Genomic DNA, 26,151 nt, shown 5'->3' on the forward strand with positions numbered 1-26,151 from the left:
TTCTCAAGGATCAGTGCTTTACTCACACAGGATTATCTTCCGAGCCCTTTGTGGAGGGTCCGCAAGTCTCACACGTGAGTCATTAAGGTTGTCTGTTAAGGATACCAGAGACCGGGGTGCGACGGCAGCACTCACGGGGAGACGGGTCAACAACAGAACTCACGATAAAATACAATTCTTTTCTCGAGCGGAGGGCCCCCGTGAGCACGCAGGCTACCGAGAGGTTGGAGTGAGGCCTAGAGGACATGTTAACATCTTTATTAATCATCTGGAAACAGATGTAAACAGAACATTAATTCACAAGGAGTAAATCCGCAAGAGCCAGAAGGCTAGAGGAATTAACAGAAAAGGAGAGACCAGAGCAAGGCCAGGAGAAAAGGATCATGGGAGGATGGAGGATGAATGACAGCCCTGGCGTTAGGGTGTCAAGCGAGCACCTGCACAAAATGTAGAGGTGCAAAAAACTCAGTAATCGGGACAACTACTATTGTAATGTGATAGCCTTTTAAAAATCAAAATTCATGCAAAAAAAAAAATCGATGATTTTAATCTTGCTGACTGGGATTTTTTGTGACCAAGGCGTCACTCACCTCAGTTGAATCCTGAAAGACGCTCGGGAAAGGGGAGGGGTTTGTGCAAACGACAAAGTGTAACAGCGCAGGCCAGCTGGAGAGCAGCAGCTGGAGAGCAGCACATGTACTGAGTGGCATAAGCCCTGGGAACTCCAGAACTGGGGCTGAACACCATCAAGGGGGCTGTGACAGGCTCCCGGGAGGTGACCAGTGAGAGCGACTCGGGCAGCTTTTGAGCCAAAAGATGGCCGCAGCTTGGAGGGCGTTCACAGAACCAGGGAAAGCACTCCAAATGAGAAGCACGACTGATTTTGGATGTGGAAGGGAACACATGACCCAGCTGGTGAAAAGGGAAAGAGACAATTTAGAGGGAGGGCGGTGGGGGAGGGACAGCGCCTTGGTTGCAGGACCTGCTAAAAGCTGACAGTCTGACCACAAGAAGGTGGACAAGAGAAAAGGCTGCTACGGTGCACATTCCAAAGGGGAACATGAATCCAAGATTCGGGTCCTTACTTTACTGATTTGCCCCACCCTTTCGTTGCCCAAGTGCTCTCTGAAATGAAGAAGTCAGAAGTTCATAGAGGTGCAAAGTGCTGTGGTGGGGGGAACATGGCATCCAGAGCCAGGAGGCCAGGCCCCAGCCTGGCTCTGCCCCAACCAACACTGTCCTAAGAGAAGCCCCCTGACCTTTCTCCAAGCCTCCAATTCTGCACCAAAAAGAGGGGAAAGGACCAAGACCATCTGTCTCTTCTGCTATAAGCACTAAGTTCATATGAACGGGATAAACACTGAAACCCGAAAGTGGAAGTGACAACGGCATCCGACCACTTGCTGACAACCCACAGCAGGGAACCTAGTCCCACACCTACTGAAACACTGCAGGATCTGGAGAGGGGATATGGATTCGGCCAGGACGACTTAGAGCTTCTCCGGCCCTCAGAGAACTCGACGATCGGGAGTTACCCACCTGGGCAGCAGGAGCAGGCAAAGCTGAACTGTCCCAGCCCAAGTGCTGCTCACTTTACAGTTATTTCCCAGATCTACTGGGAAAGGGCAGGACAGATGGCAAAGAGGTGAAACAGGACTCAAGCTCGGCTCCAAAACACAGTTCAATGGGTTTGGGTGCTACTGTAAGCGTATTATAACCGAAGCACCAAGGACTGCCCCCACCATTTACCCCTGCTCTCCACGAGGCTTCGACCTGCAAAGCCTCAGAAATAGTGACCAGACGCAGAGGAACACACCACCCTGTTCCCAGCAGCACAGCTGATTCTGGGGCAGGACCACTTTACAGGACGCCTTGGCGACAAGTAACACTGCCTTAAGGTTGCTGGCTCCATCGTGACACGGTGTGAGAGAGGGGACAGGCACGTACCCACCTTTATCGCGGGAAGATGGTGACGTCTGTTGCAGGCAGGCGAGTCCTTCCATGAGCAGGACAGTCCCTCCAGCTCAGACATGGGTAGGTTGTGGCTTTTAGGGAAGAGCCATTGCTCAGCTTGCTTTTGAAATCATTCTACTGTCTCTAATGAAGATGTGCATTTCCTTGGAGCAGGCTTTGTCTTCCCTACGGCAATCAGCTTGTGTCTTCATAATGTTTGGTCACTTGTTCCTTCCAAACAGTCTTTCATGAGGATGAAGATTATAGCCGCCGGCTTCTCCTCACTTTGTCATCAGTACAGTGTTTTGACTTTTGGCGAAATGCCCTCGACAGTCTCATGCTGATGCCACCTCCCAGCCATGGGTACTGAAATCCAGTCGCTTGGCACTGTGTTTGTGTTTGCCTCTGCCCGTTTCCTGGCTGACTGCCCTCTCCTGGCCCTTTCTGCCGTCGGAGCCTCGCATCTCCGTGTCGTCTCTTCCTTCCCACGGCTAGCTCTGTGCAGTCAGCTCAAGGAAGCCATGAGGATACGGCAGCCGTGAGGATACGGCATTCCTAAACAGCTCTCTGGCACTGGCAGGGAGATGGGAAACACAGGGGAGAAATGCTCCACCTGGGACGGCTCAGAGGCCAGACCAAGGGTCCACTGTCTACTCACCTGCTCTCCTATGTTTGGAACACAAGACATGACCCCACTCTGCTTCTGCAATACAGACTGCCATGCAGCCAGGTAAAGCCTTGCGCATTCTCTCACCTGGGGGGAGCAGCCTGAAATTCTCAAGTCCCGGCACTCTCAGTGGACTGATGTCTCAACAGACTCGAGCCAAGAGATGGCTGTGCAGGGCTCTGATTGCTAAGATTCCATTCATCTTCCCCAGTGACCAGGAAGGATGCGCGTATATAATGCACGATGAGGCAGCAGACACGATGGTCGTCACGGAGCCCCCAGCGTATTCTCCACATTGCCAAGTGCGGGCAACTGCCGTGGCCTCTGGGTGCAGTGGGCACTGGCCTGACTGCCCACGCTGAAGGCCTCGCAAATGTCTACCCAGAAGGATGGGAACATTCAAGGAGGGGCCACTGACTGACTCACGACCACCTTAGAGGCAGACAGGGCTGGGCGTGGAGAGGCCTCAGTGACGAGGTGGCCCAGCCAGTGGGCTCGAGGAGGCTCAGACAGAGCAGGTGACTGCCCCCGGCCACACAGCCGTTCGGAACCAGGGGCAGGAGGGGAACCGCCACCTCCTTACTTCTCGTCTGAGCGTCTTCCCACCAGCCCTGACACACTGCTGCTTCTTTGGTCTGAATTTCTTTCTCTGTAAAATGAGGGCACGGCTCTGTCTTTTCCTTGTGCTTCATCCACAGGTTGAATAAAAAGAACTCCGTAAACTCCTTCAAGTTCATCAAAAGGAAGGGATCTCCTGAGTGGAAACACACATACACGAGCGCTACCTTTCTCCCACCCAGGAGATCCCTAAAAATACGCCAGTGGCCACTTTCTGAGCACTGACCACGTGGGATCACAGCACTGTTTCCCGTGTGCAACCCTAGTGAATGCTGTCAAGGCTCTATCCAATAGGCACCGTCGATTCAGTGACAGAGGAGGGCAACTGAGGCTCAGAGCCCAAGCGACTCGCCCAGTCGAGTCTCCAGTTCCGGCCTTCGCCCAGGCTTGTGCCCACAGCCCCCGCCTCCCGAGGCCATGTCACGTTACCGGCCTTTGCTGGTGGCTGTGTACACACTAAGGATTCCGCTGTTAAGGTCACACCTGTCATTTGAGTCCATTCCCGCCTCCACACTGGTCTGCTCATGGAGGAGCCACATCCTCAAGGCCCCCCGTGGGTGATCCGTAACTGCTGACTGATGTGGGGGCTTGGCTTCTGCCCCGCCGCTCACACCTGATGCTTCCTGAACAAAGCCAGGCTGCAAACACATGCAATGGGAGCTGAGAGGAGCCGAGAAGCGAAGGCATGGCCTGTGTCTTTCTTACATTCATTCACATTTTATAAATGCACCTTTCGCCCCTTTGCCATGTAGCCTCTGAGCAAACGGATTAAATTCTGAATTAACCAAATGAAATGGTATAATACAGAAGCAACGTGAAAAGAGAAAAGCAAGAAAGTAAGCAAAATAAGCTTTGCAGAGCAATGCAAAAGCTAAAGAGATGGGTCTAGTGAATGACATGGAAAAATGTTTAAGAAACATCGTTAAGAGAAAAAAAATAGGGCAAAAAACTGTATGGATTGTTCAAGACTATTTTCATGTAAATAGATGTGGAAATACGTCTGTGAATATAGCACAGATCGGTGTGAGTACGTTCAGATATACGCATTCACGTGCTTTACGCTAACAAGGGTCATTGCTGGATACTAGCATTACCACTGATGGTTCTTCAGTATTTTCTATTCCTACGAGGGAGTCATACGCCTTCCTGGGGCTACCGTGTGACTGGGACCCCTGGTTTTGAGAGCCTTTCTTGGTCTGGAAGGACTGCAGAAATGATGACAGATGCCCCACCCACACCAGGACTGTGTCCACGTTTCCCCAGGGAAAGCCAGCAGACGTGACAATCCACTCTGAAAGCCTCCTTGGCCCCCCGGCCCAACCATGACCCATCCCAGGGCTGCCAAGCACAATCAGAGACAGGAGCCCAAGACTTGCCACTTACAGGTGAACGTGACTAAGTGGGAAGGATGGGTAGAGCCTAGCCACGGGCAAAAACTCCCACAGGAAAAGGTAACGTGCAACTGTCACATCATCGTGGGCCTGGACCCACCAAATAACGAGCAGTGTGTGACTAAGTCACAGCTGCAGTGGGAGAGGCCAGACGGGGAGCAGTCAAAACCCGGGGATCCAACAGATCAATCAGGTGAAGAGGGGCAAGCAAGTGGGGGACACCCCAAATGCAGACCAGTGAAGGAGACCAATCAGAGAGCAAGTCACACCCTAGAGACGTGGTGGTGGGTAAGTAGGGGCAGGCCCGGGGTCACAGCATCCAGAGTCCCACAGGCAGAGATGCCAGTTGCTGGGCACAGACCCAACCCCCGCCTACCCAACTGATGGCAGGATTGGCAGCTCATATAGATTCTGATCTGAAAGGGCAAGACTCCAGGTTCTGAAAACTATACCATTCTCTTATGTCCTGCGCTTGTTAAGGACAAAAAAATGTGTCTTACTCATGCCTGCATTCCCCAGTGCCTAGACCTGTGCTGGCACAGAAAGAGCCCTCACAGGACGTGCAGAATGGGAGGTGTCCCCCAATACACTCCTGCCATTCATAGAAGCTAAGTATATGACTCAGGAAGTCAGAGCCAGCCCCCTACCTGCCAGGAGTTCAGTCCGCCCTGGGCTCTTGGACACACAGCACAGAAGAGAACCAATGGCCCATCTTCCTCCACCTCTGACCTCTCATGAGTCAGACCTGGGGATCCTCAAGGAACAGCCTGTTCACACAGCGGACACTCCTGTCCCCTCCGCCTCCCCTGGCTCCCATCCTGCTCACGCCCTGCTCCCTCTCATCTGCCCTGACCAAATCCAAAGGACAGGATTATGAGATGCTACAACCAGAAGGGACCTTGGAAGCCACTTAATTCAAAGCCTTCCTGTTATGGAGGAGAAAAGTGAAGTTCGTAAGATACCCAAAGATAAATTACAGTCTAGTCAGGGCTAGAACGCAGATTTCTAAACCATCCCATGACATTTCCCAAACTAGAAATTGCAGGGGTCAGAAAACAAACTTGGGGGTCCCTTGTTGGAAGCTAGAGCCTCGCAAAGCCAAGTGTGGCTGGCGGACCAACAGGATCTGAGAGAAAGGCAGAGTCTCGGGCCTGACCCCAGACTCATCGAGCCAGAAGCTGCATTTTAACAAGACCCCCCAGTGTGTAGATGCCCAGGAAAGCGTGAGAAGCTCTGAACTAGAGAACTGTCCCTCTGATCCACCCATACGGGGAGCTAAGAAACAGTCCCCCCTCTGTGCCCGCCCCACCCCTCACAGTTCCCCAACCCAACAGAGAGTCTGGAAATTGAAGGCAATACAAAACGACACAATGCTCCCATTCCCAGTCAGTGAGTGCTTCTCCCCTCATCCACGGGGGCCTTCGCAAGGCACTTACATCTCTCCATTAAGCAAACAGCTCGACCTACCACGCATGCAGGACAGGTAGCACGTCACTGGCGAGGGCCCCAAGAGCAGCCAGCGAGCTGGACCATTAACCATTGCACGCGGACAGGTGTGGGGTGTGGCAGCCGCCCCCACACAGAGGGCGGTGAAAACCGGGGTGTCAGTCACCTCCCTGGAGGAGTGTGCTGCAGGAGGGAGAGCAGGGACCGAAACAGAAGGGGAGGATGCCCCGGCCCCACTCTGGTCTCACGGTCCCGCCTTCCTAAGCCAACTGATGCCTAAGGTTAAGCAAGTCACTCATCCGTCCTGAAGTTCAAGATAAGAAACAGGGACAACAATTCGGGTATCACAAGTTCATGGTGAAAGTCAAATGAGAACATGTAGGTAAAGGGCCAAAAAGCACAGTGCCTGACATGTCGTGGGGGACCAATAACTGGGAGCTTTCTCTCCATGTCTTCCTCCTCCCATGTCTTTCCATCCCGAAGGGCTGGTCTCTGTCAGAGAGGCAGGGCCGCTACAACGTAGGCTCACGGCCTTGGCTAAGCAGTGAAATCACCTGGGCAGCTTTAGAAATATTGATACCTGGATCCCCCTCACTGAGGTCCTGACGTTGGAATGTATAAAAGACCCCCCCCCCCAACCCTAGGCTGCAAACCGCAGCCGTAACGGAACCTGTGGATTCCTCAGAGCTTGTCTACACGGAGCAAAAGGCATCGTTACTCCTCCCCTCATCACATTAATCCAGTGATTACTACATGGCCAGAGACTACACTAATTGCTTTATATATGGAATTTCATTTAATTCTCATAAAACCCTGCATGGTAAGAATTAGCCTTCTCATTTGTCAGCTGAGGACACGGAGGCCCAGAATAGTTAATGAGCCACCATTAAGTGCCACGGCTCCCGAGGAGCAGAACTGGGATTCGACCCCACACCTGTTGGACTCTAAGCTGTAATGTGCACCCAGACCACGGCTTGGAAAGAAATCTTAGTGGGGTGGACGCAAGAAGAAGCCACACGAGTTACAGAGTCCACACGAGGTGGCGGGCGAAGGACGTGACACCGAGGGCGAACGAGGGCCAGATAAACATGGTGTGATCTCGGGGAACGGCAGCTCCGTCCTCGTGCTTCCCTGTCCGTGGGACTCCATGCGGTGGGAGCAATGGCTGCGTGGGGAGGGGAGGGCGGTCACCTGGAGGAGAACGTCAGCACTTCTTACAGGCAACCAAAGGACACCGAACCAAACTATCCCAGATTGCATGCCCCCTCGCCGCAGTAACAAAACTGGGGGTGCTGGTGGTCAGGGGGAGGAGCCCCAGGCTCCAGCCCTTTGGGTGCAAAGCCCAAGGTGGCCAGAGGACCCCCACGCACCCCTCTGCGTAGGCAGCCTGCTGACACTAATTCTGTGTGAGCGAGCCCGACACGGTCAGCCTTCTGGGCGAGACAGTGTCCACCAAGCACCCCTTCCATGCCTGGGCAAGGTGCGAGGGCAGAAGGTGCATGGTGCTGCAGGGCCGTCGCCCCAGGGCTCCCCTGCTCTGGGCGGCCGGGGCAGGCCTGCTTGGGGCAGTGCAGACTGAGCAGGATCCAGAAGGAAACGTGGGAACTTGTGAAGCTGTGGGGTGGGGACCCTGGGAGGCAGTCCAGGCAGAGGCTCTGTGGTCTTGGGGAGCTCTGGACAGTGCAGAAGCAGGATGGACACCTGGCAAGGTGAGGCTGGGGGTGCACAGGGCCATTCAGGGGTATCAGTGTTGGCCTTCCTCCCAAGCGCAGGGGGTCGCCTGGAGCGACTGGAGGAGGGATGGACCCGCAGATTTCCCCTGCACCGCTGGGACACACACTGTGCGGTGTAGAAAACCTGCCGAAGGGGCCAGGACCACAGAGGGATGTGGGAGATCTGGTTAGAAAGCGGAGAGGGGCACCTGGAGAGAATGGATGGTGGCGGCGTGCAAAGAGAGAGCTGACGTGGGCAGGCCTGGGGCTGTACGGGGGCGGGCAGGGCTGGGGGGTGGGGACTGGTGAAGGAGGGCAAGGTTTCTAGAAAGAATGACTCGGAAATCTCTGGCTCGCAGGACATTCACTGCGATACCCATGGTGAGGTGGGGGGGGTCACCCCTGAGCACAGTTTAGGGCACACTGGCCGAGGTTTCTATGGAAACTGCTGCTTCTCACCTGTCTCAGGTGTCTCTTTGAACCTGAACCTAGCCCTCCAAGGCAGGTGGCTACAAGTCACGGCCTCAGGTGGGATCTGGAAATGGAGTTTCGGCCACGGTGTGCTGTGCTGTTTCTGGGCGTTGAACACTTGGGGAGACAGAGGAAGATGGCAGAAAAGGGTTGGGGACGTGGATTAAGGAGCCAGGACCAGGGTCACAAAAGGCCTCGTTAACCTGCAGCCAAGTGTCCTGAGGTGGGATAAGCCGCTTATTAACTGACAAGAGGACCGGATGCGGCTGTCAGCTTGTGGCTTGGCTGCTGGCTCGTGAGCAGGCGGCAGGTTCTCAGGTGATGGAGGGAAGTAAAGGACCATCTGTCAAGGGCTTTCTGCATCCCCCTGGGATGGGGACCCCCAAGGCTTCCAGCAGACGGGGAGCCCCTTCTGTCCTGACTTTACCCAGCTCGATCACAGCCAGGAGCACACGGTTTGGAGTCAGACAGACCCGAGGACCCTACCAGGGTTCTCAGAACCCCAGTTTGCTCATCTGTGAAAGGAAGGGATGATGGGATGGACCTCAGGCGATGGCTGATTGTCAGAGTCATGGTGATAATTACACAATCAGCTACTGTTTGGTTGAGCAGCTCCTACGCTCTAGGGACTGGGTTCTAGATCACAGTTTCTGTTTTATGTACATGATCTCACGTAACCCATTGAGTGAGCCAAGCCATCAAAATTCTATGCACCAAACCAGTATCTCAAGCAAAGTAGGCTCTCCTACATCAAACGTACTTGGGTGTTGAGAAAGGGAGGAAGAGATGCCTTCCTACCTCTGTGAGTGTAAGAGCCAGGGACAGACCGCCCGGAAGTGCGTCCTCCCCTCCTCTGGCAGCCGGGGCCTGGAGCAGGTGGCAGACACACCTGGTCCCTGGGCCACAGCTGAAGGAGGGATGCCAGGCCTCCTGCGGCAGCACGCCCCCACCCCACCACCATGCTGTCCAGCTCATCCCCAACGGGAAATGCACAGCACGAAGGCCAGCGGCGCGAGGAATAGCTCGGACCAGAGATTTGCAGCAGCTGCCTGGTCTGCTATTGTTTTCAGCATGTGGTTTTCCTCCCCTCGTCCAAAATCATGTTTCCCGATAAATAGTCACTTGGATCTCTCTGCTTTGCTGCCTGTGGTTTCGAGGGCCGTTCTTTGGACATCCCAAAGCCTCTGCAGAGTACGTGGGAGAATGGGCTACGTAAACACAGGGCTCGGGCACTGTAGCCACGTGGAACTTTCTCATTGGCTAAAGCCTGTGGTTGCTCCTCCCGTGGGCCAGTGAAAGTCCCCACGACCCACAGGAGAAGCGGCAGAGTTGGAAAGAACATGCCATGGGAAGATGGGGGTTCTGTGGAGCAGTTTCCGCCGCCTGACTCCGCAGGGGCGCCCACCACGTTGGGCAGAGCACACTGTGAGAAAGTCCAGGCTGGCAGTGCCCTCCCCTCTTCGTGTCCCACCCTGGGCCATGACACACTAGGATATCTGGATCAGTGCGGAAGTGTGTCACCAGAACGTCTGGCAAATAGGAAAATACTAAAGTTTGTGAACGTTTTACGAGTGAAAATTCGTATGCATTTGATTTTATTCCTAGTTTTAAAAATTCCTTTTGCTTCATCATATTCTGAACCTTTTTCTCAGGTGTGAAACCACTGCAAGGCCAGCACTCGTCCAATAGCCTGGTTACACCCACAGCCTGTGGAAGGCACATGACTGCCCTCTGTCACATGTGAAGCAGGGGACAAAGGCTGAGAACTTCTAATCTGAGGTATCAAAGGGCTGTTAATGCTGTGGCACCAGATGCAAGGACACGGATTCGTAAGAACTGTGCTCTGCTGCCAAAATCGAATGAATCAGAGAGGCAATCGCTTGGCTGTGGGCCCCAGCATGCTGGCCACCCCTGCCCAGACGAACGGGACACAGGGGCCAAGGACAGCCAGCGAGCAGGCAGCCACAGAGGCAAACACTTCGAAGCCCACAAAACCCAGGGCTGTCCCTCCAAACAGAAGAGTCGGTGCTGGAGAACAGCTGGTTCCCTGGATCCCTGAAAGAGAGGCACGGAGCTGTCCAGGCTTAACACGGCCAGCGGTGTTCCAGTCACTGCAAGACTGCAAAGCTCCCACAAAGACAGAGCAGCAAAGGCATGCCAGGAAAACCGCCCTCCCTCCAGCCTTCTCCTCAAAGGTCCGGGCACCACATTCTAGAACGCAGTCACCAAGGAGCACGACGCTTCATTTGTAGCCAGAAACTCGCAATGAAGCCCAAAGCAGAAGAAGGGAAGCAACTTCCATTACTGTGTGTCCCGCCTGGGACTGGCCACACACCTCACCTGTTTAACTTAGACCTGAACAAACGCTAGGTGTGTTCTTTGCACTGAGCGATCTGCCAAGGAGCCTGAAAAGAGGGACATTGGTTAAGGGAACCCAAGGCCCTAAGAATAACATAGGAAATGAATCCAGAAACCTCTCTGAAAAATATGTTCCAAGAGCCACCCTCCACGAGGAGTCCCGAGTACAGGACCGTTACAGGGGCCAGACGTGCCTTCCTCCCTTCACACCTCAATGCAGACGAGGAAAGAGCAAAAGAAGTGAAGAAAGAGAACAAGCAAGAAGGAAGACTGGACCTTCAGGAAGTCGGGAAACCCAAGTCCTTCATGCCGTTTCACGTCTGCCTTGCACCGCTCTTGGCTTGTGACCAAATCAGCGTATTTCTCAGGGCCAAAGAAGCTATCTTCCCAATGGCACCAAGCGTGCCCCATCTAGGGTCCAGGTCCCCTTTGAGTGGTCTCAGAGGTCTCCATCTGTATACCATTCTTGCTCTGTGCTCTCAGTTGTAGACACATGGATATTCCCATCGATCCCAGCTCAGGAAGAAATGCCAGTGGGAGCATCCAACACTGGACATCCAATGTGTCTCCCAGCCCTATGTCCATCCAGCTGGAAGAAACCCTTCTCAGCCCAACGTTTCATGGCTCGGGGAGAGGGCAGAAACAACTCCTTCCCACGTCTAATCATTCCCTGTAACCAAGCGGTCAAACCAGGATAACAAGACATTCAACTCGGGCAGCAGCCCCCAAGATCTTTTTAGCAGGAGCCGGTCCCTCTAAATCAAGACTCTGGCGTGATTCTGCAATCCACTCAGAGGACAGTTACCATCTGTTTACGGAAAAAATGTTAAGAACCCCCAATCATAATCAAATAGGCAACCACTTTACTGTAAGCACCTATTAACTGGCGCTAATTCACAATGGAACAGACCTGGAGAGCTCATCGCAGGCCTATGAGGCACCGGCACCCAGCCAACCGTTAGGACCAAAAGCCAGCGGGAGCTGAGGAAGCACTTAATGTCTTACCGGAAGCCCAAGCAGCAGTTCTTGACTCCCTTCCTTCCCAGCCTTCCGGTTTCCGCTGCCTTGCCACGCGGCCTCCCACAGTTCCAGAAAGGAATGAAGGAAGTCCTCTCTCAGTCTGGGAGGCAAGACTCCTCCATCAGTTCCCGTCTTTCCTCCGGGCCGGGCGTGTCCCAGCTTGAGAAAAGTGGACTAATAAGAGGCATTTTTGAAAGCCTCATTCAAGTGGGATGGCGTTCAAAGATAATGACGCCAGGCACTGGAAGAACTGAGTTGATTAATTCACAGTCCAGCTTCATTTCCTGGACCCTCCCAGGCTCTCTGCACACAGCACCTAAGTGGGGAAGCAGGGTGAGCTAGCTGTGTGCTCTGGCATGCCACTGCATTTCTCTGGGTCTCAGTTTCCTGATCTGTAGAATGGGGACATTAGCCTCGTAAGGCTAAGCTCTGCTTGAGTTCTAATAAACCATTATTCTGTTTCCACTGTGGGGGTACCAGGAAGGCAAGAAGTGTGAAGTAAACACCCACGGTTTCTCTGATCTAGAAGTATTCAAAGGTACCTACAAAGTTGTCACAAGGTAAGAGGTCAAACAATGTATGTTCTTTCTACAGCCTGCAAAAATCCCACCCATTTGCTTCTTTCTCCATTAAATAACAACGACTGTCATGCAGGAGACGCTGCTCACTGCGCCATTTGTCATACAGGGAGGCCTGCGGGGTCTCTGCTCCCGCTCCCCATACAAGAACGCAGGATATGGTGAGGCCAAAAAGGAACACCCACGGAGCCATAGGTAGGGGAGTCATACCACTATATTCTCTCTGGCGGCACTATACTCTCACTGGAGGCTGGATCCACACTGTCCGCAAACCGCCATCCACGCTTGCCAGCCCAGCCGCCATCTTCTTGCTAGGCCCCCATTCTTTCTCTCTTCTCTCTGCTAGCATAGCCACAGCAGTTATATTAGTGGCCAATGACTCACTGGTTACAGCTGACGGCCAACTAGCCACAGCTGATGGCCATCCAATCACATTGATGGCCATTTACTACCTGAGCCAGCACCTGTCTATGTGAGGCCAAGAGCCTGGAAACTACTTTCTGGGGCTCTGCCCCCACACTCCACCCCTACAGGCTCTCGCCTCACAATCTACGCGACAAGCGTCTTCCGCGAGGGGACCTGTGCGAGGAGCCTGGGGGTGAATGCAATATCCTGGACATAGCCAGGCTCTCTGGGCACAGCCAGGGTTTCTCAGGGCACCACCAGTGCTTCTGGGCACGGCCAGACTTCCTGGACTTCTTAGGGTACCACCTGTCTTCCCGGACACAGCCAGGGTTTCTCAGGGCACCACCAGTGCTTCTGGGTACGGCCAGACTTCCTGGACTTCTTAGGGTACCACTAGTCTCCCCGGGCACAGCTAGGATTTCTCAGGGCACTGCCACTCTCTGTGGGCACAGCCACACTTCCTGGACACAGCCAGGGCTCTCAGGGCACTGCCACTCTCTGTGGGCACAGCCACACTTCCTGGACACAGCCAGGGCTCTCAGGGCACTGCCACTCTCTGTGGGCACAGCCACACTTCCTGGACTCAGCCAGGGCTCTCAGGGCACTGCCACTCTCTGTGGGCACAGCCACACTTCCTGGACACAGCCAGGGCTCTCAGGGCACTGCCACTCTCTGTGGGCACAGCCACACTTCCTGGACACAGCCAGGGCTCTCAGGGCACTGCCACTCTCTCTGGGAACAGCCCGACTTCCTGGGCACAGCCAGGGTATCTTCAGGGCTCAGCCAGACTTCCTGGACTCAGCCAGGGCTCTCAGGGCACTGCCACTCTCTCTGTGCCTCTCGGGGTACCCTGCTGGAACAATAGCGATTCACAATCAAGGTGCTTACATATTCTCAATGGCGGCCAGTCAAGACACAAAAGCAAATATCCCCCAGTTCCACTACATGGTGGTAAGTTCCCAAACAAACAGTCAAGCTGTCCATTAAATTAGGAATGGAAGGCAATTCCCCATAGTCCATAGTCATTCACCTGGGCTGTCCTGGGAGTGAGGGAAGACCGTGACCTCACCCGCATCTCCCACGGAGGACTCAGCAAGCGTTAACTCCTGGGACAAGTCCTGCATCCGGGCTGCCTGAGCAGGAACTTCCCCGGCCCACAGGGCTGCAACGACCTTCGCTTTCTCCGGCCTGTGCTGGTTGGGGAACCGTCCACATCTTTCCACCTCTCCACGGGGGTCCATCTCTCCAGCAGCTGCATGGCTTTTCCTGTGCTGGTGGGAGAACCGTCCACGTCCTCCCACCCCTCCACGGGGGTCCAGCTCTCCGGCAGCTACTCCTCCTGGTCTTCTAGAGACTGAGTGTTCATACACACAAACTGCTCCACCACTCTTGGGAGAGCCTTGGCCGGCACCGTACCCTGCTCGCTGCGCCATTTGTCGTGCGGGGCGGCCTGCGGGGTCTCTGCTCCCACTCCCCACACAAGAACGCAGGATATGGTGAGGCCAAAAAGGAACACCCACGGAGCCATAGGTAGGGGAGTCATACCACTTTATTCTCTCTGGCGGCACTATACTCTCACTGGAGGCTGGATACACACTGTCCGCAAACCGCCATCCACGCTTGCCAGCCCAGCCGCCATCTTCTTGCTAGCCCCCATTCTTTCTCTCTCTTCTCTTGCTAGCGTAGCCACAGCAGTTATATTAGTGGCCAATGGCTCACTGGTTACAGCTGACGGCCAACTAGCCACAGCTGGTTGGCCATCCAATCACATTGATGGCCATTTACTACCTGAGCCAGCACCTGTCTATGTGAGGCCAAGAGCCTGGAAACTACTTTCTGGGGCTCTGCCCCCACAACGACACCCACCTGATATGAAAACTATAGGACACGTCTCATTATTTAAAGGCACACTAGTATCTTTTACCTGGTTGTTTTTCTAACGACCATGTGAAATAAAGATGGCAGGGGCACTGTGGACATTCATGGTGGGGCAGCCAGAAGCTGGCAGTGAGGCTGTGAAAAGTGGGTGGAACTACAGTGGGGGTTCTAGACCCAACTCAGCCTAAGCAGACCTGAAACCAGAGCAAGGCACCTCCTTTTCTGAGCCTCGGGTTTCTTCATCTGTAAATACAGATGCCAGAGAGCCCTGCTACATCACTGCCATGGTCTTTTGATGTCTAATTGAAAAAGATTTTGTGAGGAAGGGCTTGGTATAAATTCTGTCCCTTCCAAGCCCAGGGTACATTGGCACAATACAATTAGTTGCTAAAACACGGAAATATTTGTATATATTTCTGTACCTCCCAGTAAATGGCCCCTGCCCTGAACTTCCCAAACATCCACCCTCCAAGCGTCCATGACCCAGCAATCAGAGAGCTAACTCCGGGCCCAGCAGGCGCTACTCTGGCGTCTGTTCTCAACGGCAGCACCCACCACACCACATACCGTAAGGATCACCCCTGCCCCTCTAAGGCACTGCTTTACAGCAACAGTCCAAAGGAACAGCCCCCCCCCCCCCCGCCCCGTCCACGGAGCACCATTTTACAACCTTTGTGATTCCAAGCGAGAATGAGCTGCATCTAACAGGACCCCTCCTCAAGCCAAAATTGTGATCAACAAGATGGCAGCTGATCAAAGTAAAGAGGCGTCTGAGACGCTGCACATTCAGCTGATTTCTATGCGATCTAGTTAATATATTTATCTCCCATAAGATAGGTGCCCAGTAGAATGCCTGCACATGCCCACATGGAGACATGTCTAACACCTGACAGGTAAATAAAGCAAGATGCAGAAGGGTACTTACGAGAATAAACCTGTGCATAAATTAACACACATAAAGTACTGCATTTTGTAAACGTGCACGTGTTTGCATACAGAAATACACATATGTGTATCTTTCTTCACGTACTGTACGTATCTGCCCGCTCTTGGGAGTGCTGCAGGCTTTAACGATGCTGGTTAAAACTGCTGTGGCACAATTCTCTTGTCCAAATAAAACTTATTAACAAGATCTATATGAAGAGATATACATACTTTTGACTGTTTTCTAGATCTCTGCAAATAAATGCAATTTGTGACCTGTAAAAACTGAAAATGGAACTACATTATGACCTAGCAATTCCACTCTTAGGTATCTATCCAGAGAATTCCAAAATGCTAACTCGAAAAAATATATGCACCCCTATGTTTATTGCACCACTATTCACAACAACCAAGACATGGAAACAACCAAAGTGTCCATCGGTAGACGACTGGATTAAGAAACTGTGGTACATTTATACAATGGAGTATTACGTAGCTACAAAGAAGAGTGAAATCTTACCATTTGCAACGATATGGATGGACCTAGAGAACGTTATGCTACGTGAAATAAGTCAGACAGAGAAAGACAAATACCATATGATGTCACTTATATGTGGAATCTAAAGAACAGAATAAATGAGCAAAAAAAAAAACAAAACCCAAAACATGGGGTTGCAAATTGGTGCAGCCACTGTGGAAAATAGTATGGAGCCTGCTCAAAAAATTAAAATTCAAGCTACCTTATGACCCAGCGATTCCACTCCTGGATATTTATCTGAAGAAATCCAAAACACTACTTTGAAAAGATATATGCACCCCTATGTTCACTACAGCACTATTCACAATAGCCAAGATAGGGAAACAACCTAAGTGCCCATCAATAGACCGTTGGATAAAGAATCGTGGCACATTTATATAATGGAACATTACTCTGCCATAAAAAGAATGAAATATTCTCATTTGCAACAATGTGGATGGACCTAGAGGGTATTGTGCTGACTGGAGTAAGTCAGACAGAGAAAGACAAATGCCATATGATCTCACTTATATGTGGAATCTAAAGAACAAAATAAATGAACAAATAAAACAGAAACAGACCCATAGGTACAGAGAACAAACTGATGGTCCCTAGATGGGAGGGGAGTGGGGGGCTGGGTGAGAAAGGTGAGGGGAGTACGGAGCACAAATTGATGGTTACAGGAGAGTCACAGGATGTAAAGTACACGATAAGCAATATTGCCAATAATACTGTAATAACTACGTATAGTGTCAGACGGGTAGTAGGCTTATTGGGGGGGCATCACTTCATAAATCATAAATGTCTAACCACTATACGCTGTGCACCTGAAACTTATGTAAAATAATACTGAATGTCAACCATAATTTAAAAAAACAGTCACGGGGCTGTGTAGTGCAGCATGGGAAATACAGTCAGTATGTTCTAATACCCACGTACGGTGTCAGGTGGGGAGGAGACTTGTCGGGGTGATCACTTTGTGAGTCTGATCACTATGTTGTCCTGTACGCCTGAAACTAATAACAAAAGCAAAACAAAAACAAATACATATGCATGCGTGTACAGACACATACATATAATCTGCATACATATACATACCATTTGCATACATATATATATGTATCAGAAAATGTTTTAAATCTGCCTGTTCCCTGTCTTGGCCACTAGCACTGCCATGGGTGAGGGCAGCTGCTAACGTGGCCGTCTGCGGGTCTGAGTTTGACTCCATGGGAGGAGGGCAGGTGTGCAGAGACAGCAGAGAAAGCCAGGGCGAGGCACAGGGAGAGAGACATACACAGGCTAACGGCTGCCTATGGAAACGGGTGTGAATGGGACCAGGGGTGACAGTTAAAGCCGACTTAGTCTCATCAGTAATGTCTGGGAATAAGACATGACAAGCAAATACAAAACCAAACAGCAACAGTTGCTTATTCTGAGTGGTGGGAATATGGATGTTTATTATATTAACCTTTGTATTTTCCTATGTTTTTAAAACATTTCTCAGAAGGCAGTGAAGCTCGTCATAATAACTGCCCTGCCGCACCCCCTCCAGGTCCTCAGATGAGGGCGGAGGGGATTATTTACGAGTGTCCCCATCATCCCCACTCTACGCCCCAACCCCAGACACCTCACATTTCCAAATCTGCCCTAATCGGCCCATTACTGATCTTACAGCTGTGCTTTTTTGATGATTAAAACTAAAGTCATTCATTTCTAAGTTCAACAGGCATTTGCCAAACACTGTACAAAGTTGCAGGCTTCCTGGGCGAGAGGCGGGTGGCTTCTAAAAGTCATCCCAGCCCAGCCGGACAGAGAGGTGATGGGGGAGCAACACGACGACAATGCACTGGGATTAGTGTAGAAAAAAAGCATTTTTACTAAATAGTATGTGGGACAAAAGAGGGCACAACTGAGTCTTGCGGGGGCAGCCCTTCGTGGAAGGAAAATCCAGGCGCCTGACGAAGGTCTAATCTTTCTACAGCCATGGAGCCCCTTAGGGGGCCAGTTACACACAGATCGCAGCACGCACAGCACCCCAGTGCGGTAGGGAGTAGGATTCTAATTTGAAGTTGAGAAAACAGAGGCTGCGAAAAGTTACGTATTTAACTTTGCTGAAAATAAAGAGCCATTAAGTGGCGTCACAGATCTAACCCAGATTTGACAATTCAACGCTGAGGATGGGGGGACATGAAGAGATGGGAATTCGCCTGAGTCAGAGCTGGGGACCTCTGGTCCCCGCGTCATCGCTCTTTTTCCTGCACTGGGATACCTGCTGGTTATAAAAGATGAAGGGAGTATACAGACTGGGGCATCTGCTTGTTCATCCTAAAATGAGACCTAAACACAATCTGGCGTAATAAAGATCAGAGACGCAGACTCACTTCTAAGCAAGGTCAGCCTTGGACACACCGTCTCATCCTGTTTTGAACTCGAGCCTAACTTCTTTAAGGTGCCAGACATGACGATGGGGGGATTTCATTTCCACCTATGGGGCTGTGTCCTCCTGGCCCAACCAGGGCCAAGGAAGCAGCTCAGCCTGGAACAGGGCAGCAGAGGCTGGAAGAGACTCCCAGGACAGCTGAGGGGAAGGCATCACCCTGGGTGCTGCCTGATCCATCCGACATGGGGACACGCTGTTCCAGAAACCGGATGACAATTAATGGGAAAAATCTGCTGTCTCGGTGCTGCCAAGCTGGTGGCACCTCCTGGGGGGTTAGGGTGGCCAAGAAAGGCCCATTCTTCCCTTCGCTGATGTTTTCTCAGGTGGAAGGAAGACCCAGGAAGGTTCCTCCCAAGGTAGGGAACTTCGCACAAGCAACAGTGCCAGTCCTAGAGCCAAAGCCCGAGCATTATGCTAAGATGGAAGGCTCCGAGCTGGCTCGCAGGTCACTGGTTTTCTAAAGCAGCGAAGCCCTATTTGGCACAGGGAAGTATCAGCAGATAAAACCCCTCCAATCAAGGTCCTGCAGCGGTCTGCTCCTGTTTAAGGCACTGGGCACCCAGGCCGAACCTCGATCCCCTCTTTGTCATTTGCCTGCCCACGTATTTCTCTTGGTCCCATGTTTCGCATGACTCAAGAACACCAGGATTGCTGTGCTGTGACTTGTTCAGCTGAGTCAGGAGCACAGAGAGGGAAAGTGAATGCAGAAGCACTGCTTGTGGGAAGCCAGGCCCCCCCACCCCCCACGTTTTCTGCCCTTCTGTTTTCCGATTGATGTCTCTTGCTGTATTTCAGTGTTCTAAACTTTTAGGGGAGTCACAGAATCTTTGGGGCATATAACAAAAGCTATGACTAGTTCCATCCCAAATGCCCCACTCTGCCCTGCCTTGCACACACATTCAAAGGTGCATTTCAGTTCAGGGATCACTGCCCCTGGGAACCACGCACGCACGCACGCACGCATGCACTCTCCTTTAGTCCCTGAGCCCCAGGGTCAGCACCATCACCGCAGATGCCAGCACATGTGCAGAAGCCAGAGCAGTTCATCTTTCTGGATCCCATAATCCCACAGAAGACCCCGACCTAATGGCTTATTAAACCTCTCATCATCCAGGCCTACCCATCTCCTATCTAACATCAGCACACATGGAAACCCTGCTGGGAAGTAGACCTGGGAATTCAAGTTTCTGTTTGCGAACTGGAAGCCGGCCTCCCTTGAGTCTGGGACCAGGCAGATGGATGCGAATTCCCCACTTAGCCCCTCCGACCCGAGCCAGCGGTGGTGGAGAGCCACCCCTACCCCCCTCCGGCCATAACGGCCTTGGGTACTCTGTGTCTTGGAAGCTAGCCGGCAGATTTAGCCATCATGTTGCTCTTGGCATGGCTCTGGAACTCTGTAGAGCTCCATGCTGAGAACCATTGCCTGGGCAACTTTTCAAGGCTGGAGTCCCCCCTACATCTCGCTATGCTGACGCCTGTCATCACAACTCCACGGATGGGTGCAGCAAGGAAAAACCCGAGTTACCCAAACAAGGAGTCCCTTTACCCACCAACAATGAAAAGAAACTCAAGTGCCCTTCATTGGTCCTCCAATCCAGCGTCCTTCCCAAATTGTCCTCATGGCCCCCGCTCAGGTAAACAGTGTTTGCAGCAGTCACAGCAAAACCAGATGGCTCACAGTTTGGTCCCCAGGTACCAACACGGCGTTCAGTCCATCATTACCAACAACAAAGATACAGACAGGAGAAGGAGGCCTTCAGACGAATAACGTGGCCCTCTCGGAAAGCCAAGGGAGATGAAAGCAGCATTTTGTGATGAAAGGGGGCCACGTCTCCCCCAGGAGACGCTTGCCAATGAAAATCCCACTTACCTTTCATGCCAAATTTAGACCGACGGCCGTACTTGTTGATCATGATAAAGAGAACCACCAACAAGACGCAGGCAAAAGCAGCAAGCCCGACGGCGATGGATACCTATGAGGCGACAAAAACAGTCAGGGCAGTTGCAGGTCACCAGAGAACCCTACAAAGTAACAGGTGACCCCAAATGAGAACGGTCCCATTGCAGGAGCCGTGCAACCCTCTCAGAACTCTGCCATCAAGGGACATCTTTAGAAGAAGTAATTCAGGAAAACCTAAGAGTATCAAAATAGCAAACCACCTAACTTGATTTTACAAAGTTCCAGTACTCAGTGTCCTGAGCCCCTCTGATGGGGGGGCGAGCCTAAGAGACCGCAAGAGAAGGCCTAGTGAGGCTTCTGTCTCTTGTTTTGTTGTTTTAATCAGCAAGCAAATTTTGCCTATTTGCATTGGAATTCTTCACAAAAGACCCTTTTCCTCTCCTCCCTGAGGAACCTCAGGCTCTGACAGTCAGGCACGAGGAAAAACCCACCCAGGGAGATGCTGGGGGAAACTGACTTCTGGAAAAGGTGTGTGTAGTGAGCAGCCCCTTTAGATCAGCCCCAGCCAGGTTCCTAAGAGAGCGGGGATTTTCACACCATTCTCTTCCGAGCCCCAGGGCTTGGAGCAGAGCCTCAAAGAGTTCCTCAAACAATGAATTATTCTCATCAAACAAGGAAGGTTTCCACGGCCTGAAAGGAGGTCATTTATCACGGCTTCTTTCTGCCATAAATACTGGGGCTCCAAGTAAGGTAATATTTGGTTAAGTCAGTTACTCAAATGAAGTCTGAAAACGACCTCCGCTTAACCAAGAAGTGACTCACCCCAAAAGTGTCTTCCTCTGGTTTGTGGGTCACAGTGATAGGAGGTGTGGGGCTCACTTCGTAGACTGCAAACCAACCAGAAGACAAGGGGGTTAGCTTACTGGCCAGGAGAGGCTCCAGGTGAGACCCTGCCCAACCCCAAGCCCCCCCAGGGGTCCTGCTGGAGACCATACCCCACCCCCACCAGACTCTTCCTGCCTGTCCTTCCCGGGCTCTGCAGGTGTCCCCAGAGGTCTGGCCACCTGGCTGGTGCTGACAGCGCCAAGGCAGGCTCCATGAGGAATAAAGGGCCTTCACTCCCATCTCCCCACCATCAACCCATAAGCTACTGCACTAAAACCAAACAAGTGGTTTGGGATCCCAGCCAGGGTCTGGATTCGGCACATTCTGTCCGTGATGGCAGCTGGTGCTGACGTTCAGCTATTCTCTGTCTGTGGCGGGCGCCCCTTTCGTGCCCCTGGCCCTCTCCATGCCCTTCATCTTCCCCTCTTCACTCCTCACTGACATCCAGGAGGCCTGTGGCCCCATAAACAGCCCACTCTCTGTTCCCCTAACGCAGATTTTAGAACACAATGGCAGCTCAGGTTAAGACCAGGAAACACCACCTTTTCCCAGCAAGGCTGGATGGGGAGCCAGGAACGGGAAGACCGAGGACAAATACAGAATCACAGATAATGTTTACATCAGTGCCCAACAGCATGGGGTGTCCTAAACAGATTGTCCACTAGCTCAGATTCCATTGGGCAGAAATAGTGGTCACCATTGCTGTTTTTCTCCCCGGCAGGGAGGGGAGGCAAGAAAGGGAAAAGGAATAAATACAGGTTTCCCCACAGCCCATGAGCAAAACACCAAATCCTTTCGGGATTGCCTAGCCCCAGCCCCACTCACTTATAAACTACAGCTCAATAATCCCATTGGAGGATGCACCAGCCTGTCAGGAGACTTGTCAATCACAGCTCTACAGGAGGCAGGTCCCAGCCACATCTGGGGCCCTCGAAGCAGGTGAGAAACACTAAGGGGTTTAGAGGCCCCACGTTCCCTCTGCAGGAACAACCGAGATGATCAGCGAGGGTCTATCCACCGGGGTATGGGCTACCCCACATCTTCCCCACAACACCCCTTTCCAACTGGGCAGACCTTAGAAAAAACCCTGGGGAAACTGAGGCACAGAGCAGCTGCCCAAGTAGTGAGGGCTTAGAATGGACCAACATATATTTCTACTCTTCAGCTCCCTTTCACGCTTGCTCAGATGCTCCCAGCTGCCATGGGTCTAGGGATGGTGGTGGACCAGGAAAGAGGACTCTCTGGATTCAGTAGTTACCGAAAGCATCAGAATAAATCAGCTTCAAAGCAAAAGGTAGAGCAGACTTACTAGAGACAAAGTTATCCGTGCTCTCTGCAAAAAAAGACAAAGAGATAATCAACAAATGTAATACAAAGTAGAACAGATGCACTATAGTCTTAATAGCTATGACCTCTCCCACTCACCATAATCCCACGTTATCCCAGCAACGGAAGACTAAAATCTTTGGCCTATCGCCATGCTCCATTACCTCTTCAGGAGGTGATCTTCCACATGGAAAAGCAATAAGAAATAAAGTTCCCAATGTCGAGGGAGGTGGCCCAGCCCACCCGGGGTCTAGAAACCAAACTACCAGATCGGGAATTAAATCTAAGACACAACGTCTCAGTCCCCCCCTCTTCGGGTACCCAGAGTGCTGGGGATGTTGATGGTACATCAGAGCCAAGAAGAAAAGCTGCAGGGTGGGCTTCCCTGGACCTTTCTTGAAAATGCCAGCTCTGATCTCAAGACAAAATTCCTCCCTTCAGTGTCGTTTAGTCTAGGAGGTCATTGAGACGTCCTTGGAAACCCCTGTAGATCCTGCCCATCCCCCAGATGAAATGATGTTATTTGCCCTTGAGCCTCCAGCAAAGGCTCACCTACTACTGAGAGCTCATCACCACTACACTTTAATGAACAACGACGGGCTGTGCTACATGCCTTCTGCAACGTGTCACTCAATCCTGAGGACCACCCCAGGAGATAGGTGGCATGATCCCCATTTAACAGAGAAAGAAACAGGCCTATAGAGATTAAGTAACTAATGGAATCTCACTCATCTAAGAAGGGACAGAGCTGGGTTCGAATCCGAGTCTGGGCTCTTCGGCACTCTACCAGAGATTCTCAGACTTCCGTGTGCGACAGAATCACCCGAGGGCTGTCACTACCATTCACCAATAATGGAAATGAGGGCTCCTTGGAGAAGCGCATAATTCCAGGGCCGGGGCAGAGAGAGTACAAGATGTGCCCAGAACATTCTGTGCTACTAGAAAGTAAGAAAATGCTCAAAAATGAATGGGGGCCTGGAGAAAGGACCCAGGAGGCCATGTGGAGGGGTTTCCAATGGCCGAATCTGGGACAACTTGAGCAACCCAATAAATAATGACAATCATGGATTGTTAGAGGCTGAACTATCTCTGCCCCAAATTTAGGTGTTGAAGTCCTAACCCTCAGGACATCAGAACATGACTGTATTTGGAGACAGAGTCTTTACAAAGGTAGCTAAGTTAAAATGAAGTCATTAGGGCAGGCACTGATCCAGTCTGACTGTTGTCCTTATGAGAAGAGATTAGGACACAGATATGCACAGACGGAAGGGACGTGAAGACACAGGGAAGAGGCCTCTGCAAGCCAAGGAGAAAGGCATCAGAAGGAACCAACCCTGCAGACACGTTGATCTTGGACTTCCAGCCTCCGGAATTGTAAGAAAACAAATGTCTGTAGTTTAAGCTGCCCTGTCTCTGGTACTTTCTTACGGCACCCCTAGCAAATTAATACATGGATTATAAGCCGTACAACAAAATAAATATCTATGAGTCCATGCTGATAAAAATAATTGAATAAATAGAGAAGAAGAGAAAGCTCCTCCTTATAGAAGTGCAGTTAACAGATGTAGAAGGAATGATGGAAAGAGAAAAATCACCACTTGACAAGTACCACGATAGTAACTGCTTCAGTCACGCATCATCAATAAATGCTCGAAGGGATGTGTGAAAGAATGAAGAGAAATAAGGTATTTACACACTTTGAAAATACCGTACTTAATAATTACAATGGGAAAAATCGTGCCTTGGCCGTGGAGACACCTGGCTGACAGCGTCTCGGCCAAGGGGTGAAGTGAACATCACCAGTCACGAGATGGACAGCAGTCACGGGCCCCTGATATGACGGACGGACTGAAAGAGCAGAGCACCCCTTCCGTGATGGCCTGGCCAAAGACGCTCACCTGACCTTTAGTTATGAGACAACATCAGGCGAACCCAAATTGTGCAGCAGTCTAGAAAACGACTGGTGAGTATGCTTCAAAAGTGCACAGATCATGAAGACCAAGACTGAGGAGCGATCCCAGATTTAAAGAGAAGGAGGTGACAGGGCAGCTAAGTGCCATGTGTAGTCTTGGGTGGGAACCTCACGAAGCAAAGGACAGGTGTGGAGTCACTGCTGAGACTTAAATGAAGCGTGTGGTTTCTATAACAGTGTTATCGTGGATGTCCCGGTTTGGAGCCTGTTCTGTGGCTGTGTAAGACGGTGACATTTGGGGAAGCAAGGTGAAGGATGTAAGGAAGTCCTCTGTATTAGTCTGTAACTTCTTTAGGTAAATCTAAAACTACTTCCAAAGAAAAAAAGTTAAACATCTTAAAAAAAAAAATGTCGCTAGGGTTGGGGAATGGGGGAGAAGGTGAAGGGATTTACCTAATGACAAATTGGTACTCACAAAATAGTCACGGGGATGTGAGACACAGTAGGGAACATAATTAATAATGTTGTACAGATGACATAGGGTGCCAGATGGGCACTGGACTTATCGGGGAGATCACTTCATAGATTGTGTAGATGCCTGACCACTGCACTGTACACCTGAAACTAACGTAAAATAATATTGAATGTCGACTATATATATATATGGTCATGGGATGTAAAGCACAGCATAGAGAATATAGTCAATGGTATAGTAACAGCTATATACGATGTCAGAGGGGTAGTAGATTGGGGGGTTATCACTTTGTGAGGGGTGTAAATGTCTAATCGTTATGTTGTTTTGTATACCTGAAACTAATTAAAAAATAATAATTTTTTTTTCTTTGAAGAAACATAGGTTATTGGTCCTTTCCCCAGAGTTTCTCATTCAGGAGATCTGGGGTAGGTCTTGAGAATTTGTCCCTGTGAGAACTATTCCACTGTACTACACGTACTCCTGCCACAAGCCTGCCACATCCTGAAAGACAAGAACAACTCACTCATCCATCCATCCATCCATCCATCCATCCACCCATCAATCCATCCATCCATCCATGCATCCATCCATCCATCCATCCATCCATCCATCCATCCATCCATCCATCCATGCATCCATGCATCCATGCATCCATGCATCCATGCATCCATGCATCCATGCATCCATCCATCCATCCATCCATCCATCCATGCATCCATCCATCCATCCATCCATGCATGTATCCATCCATGCATGCATCCATGCATCCATGCATCCATCCATCCATCCATGCATGCATCCATGCATGCATCCATCCATCCATCCATCCATCCATCCATCCATCCATCCATCCATGCATCCATCCATCCATCCATCCATCCATCCATCCATCCATCCATGCATCCATCTATCCATCCATCCATCCATCCATCCATTCATCCATGCATCCATGCATCCATGCATCCACCCATGCATCCATCCATCCATCCATCCATCCATGCATCCATGCATCCATGCATCCATCCATCCATCCATGCATCCATCCACCCATCCATCCACACATCCACCCATCCATCCCTTCATGTGTTCCTTCACTGTGGGTCTGCTCTGTTCCCGGCCCTAGGCTGAGCCCTCTGGCACTGTGATCACACCTCTATTAAATATGCACAGGAAGTCTTCGCCGACTACCTGTGGGGAGAATGATGATTTCTGTGAAGGAGGAGTCCTGAGAGAAAGTCCTGTTTACAGTAAATGCACTTAGTAGGCTGCTTGTTT

General features: G+C 51.3%; 1 protein-coding gene across 6 annotated transcripts in view; it reads right to left on the reverse strand.

The window, feature by feature from the left end:
* NTRK3 (neurotrophic receptor tyrosine kinase 3) overlaps positions 1-26,151 on the reverse strand; it is a 323,228-nt gene that overhangs the window by 191,248 nt on the left and 105,829 nt on the right. For all 6 annotated transcript variants that reach the window (XM_019726716.3, XM_019726715.3, XM_019726714.3 and 3 more), the window contains exons 9-11: positions 22,473-22,496; positions 21,101-21,165; positions 20,249-20,351 (exon numbers count right to left, since the gene is read on the reverse strand). In XM_019726716.3, the coding sequence (XP_019582275.1) occupies positions 20,249-20,351; positions 21,101-21,165; positions 22,473-22,496 (192 nt within the window). The remainder of the gene's footprint in view (positions 1-20,248; positions 20,352-21,100; positions 21,166-22,472; positions 22,497-26,151) is intronic.

This window comes from Rhinolophus sinicus, chromosome 13, assembly GCF_057876585.1.
Source record: "Rhinolophus sinicus isolate RSI-liver-muscle chromosome 13, RSI-T2T, whole genome shotgun sequence".
Taxonomy (NCBI): Eukaryota; Metazoa; Chordata; class Mammalia; order Chiroptera; family Rhinolophidae; genus Rhinolophus; species Rhinolophus sinicus.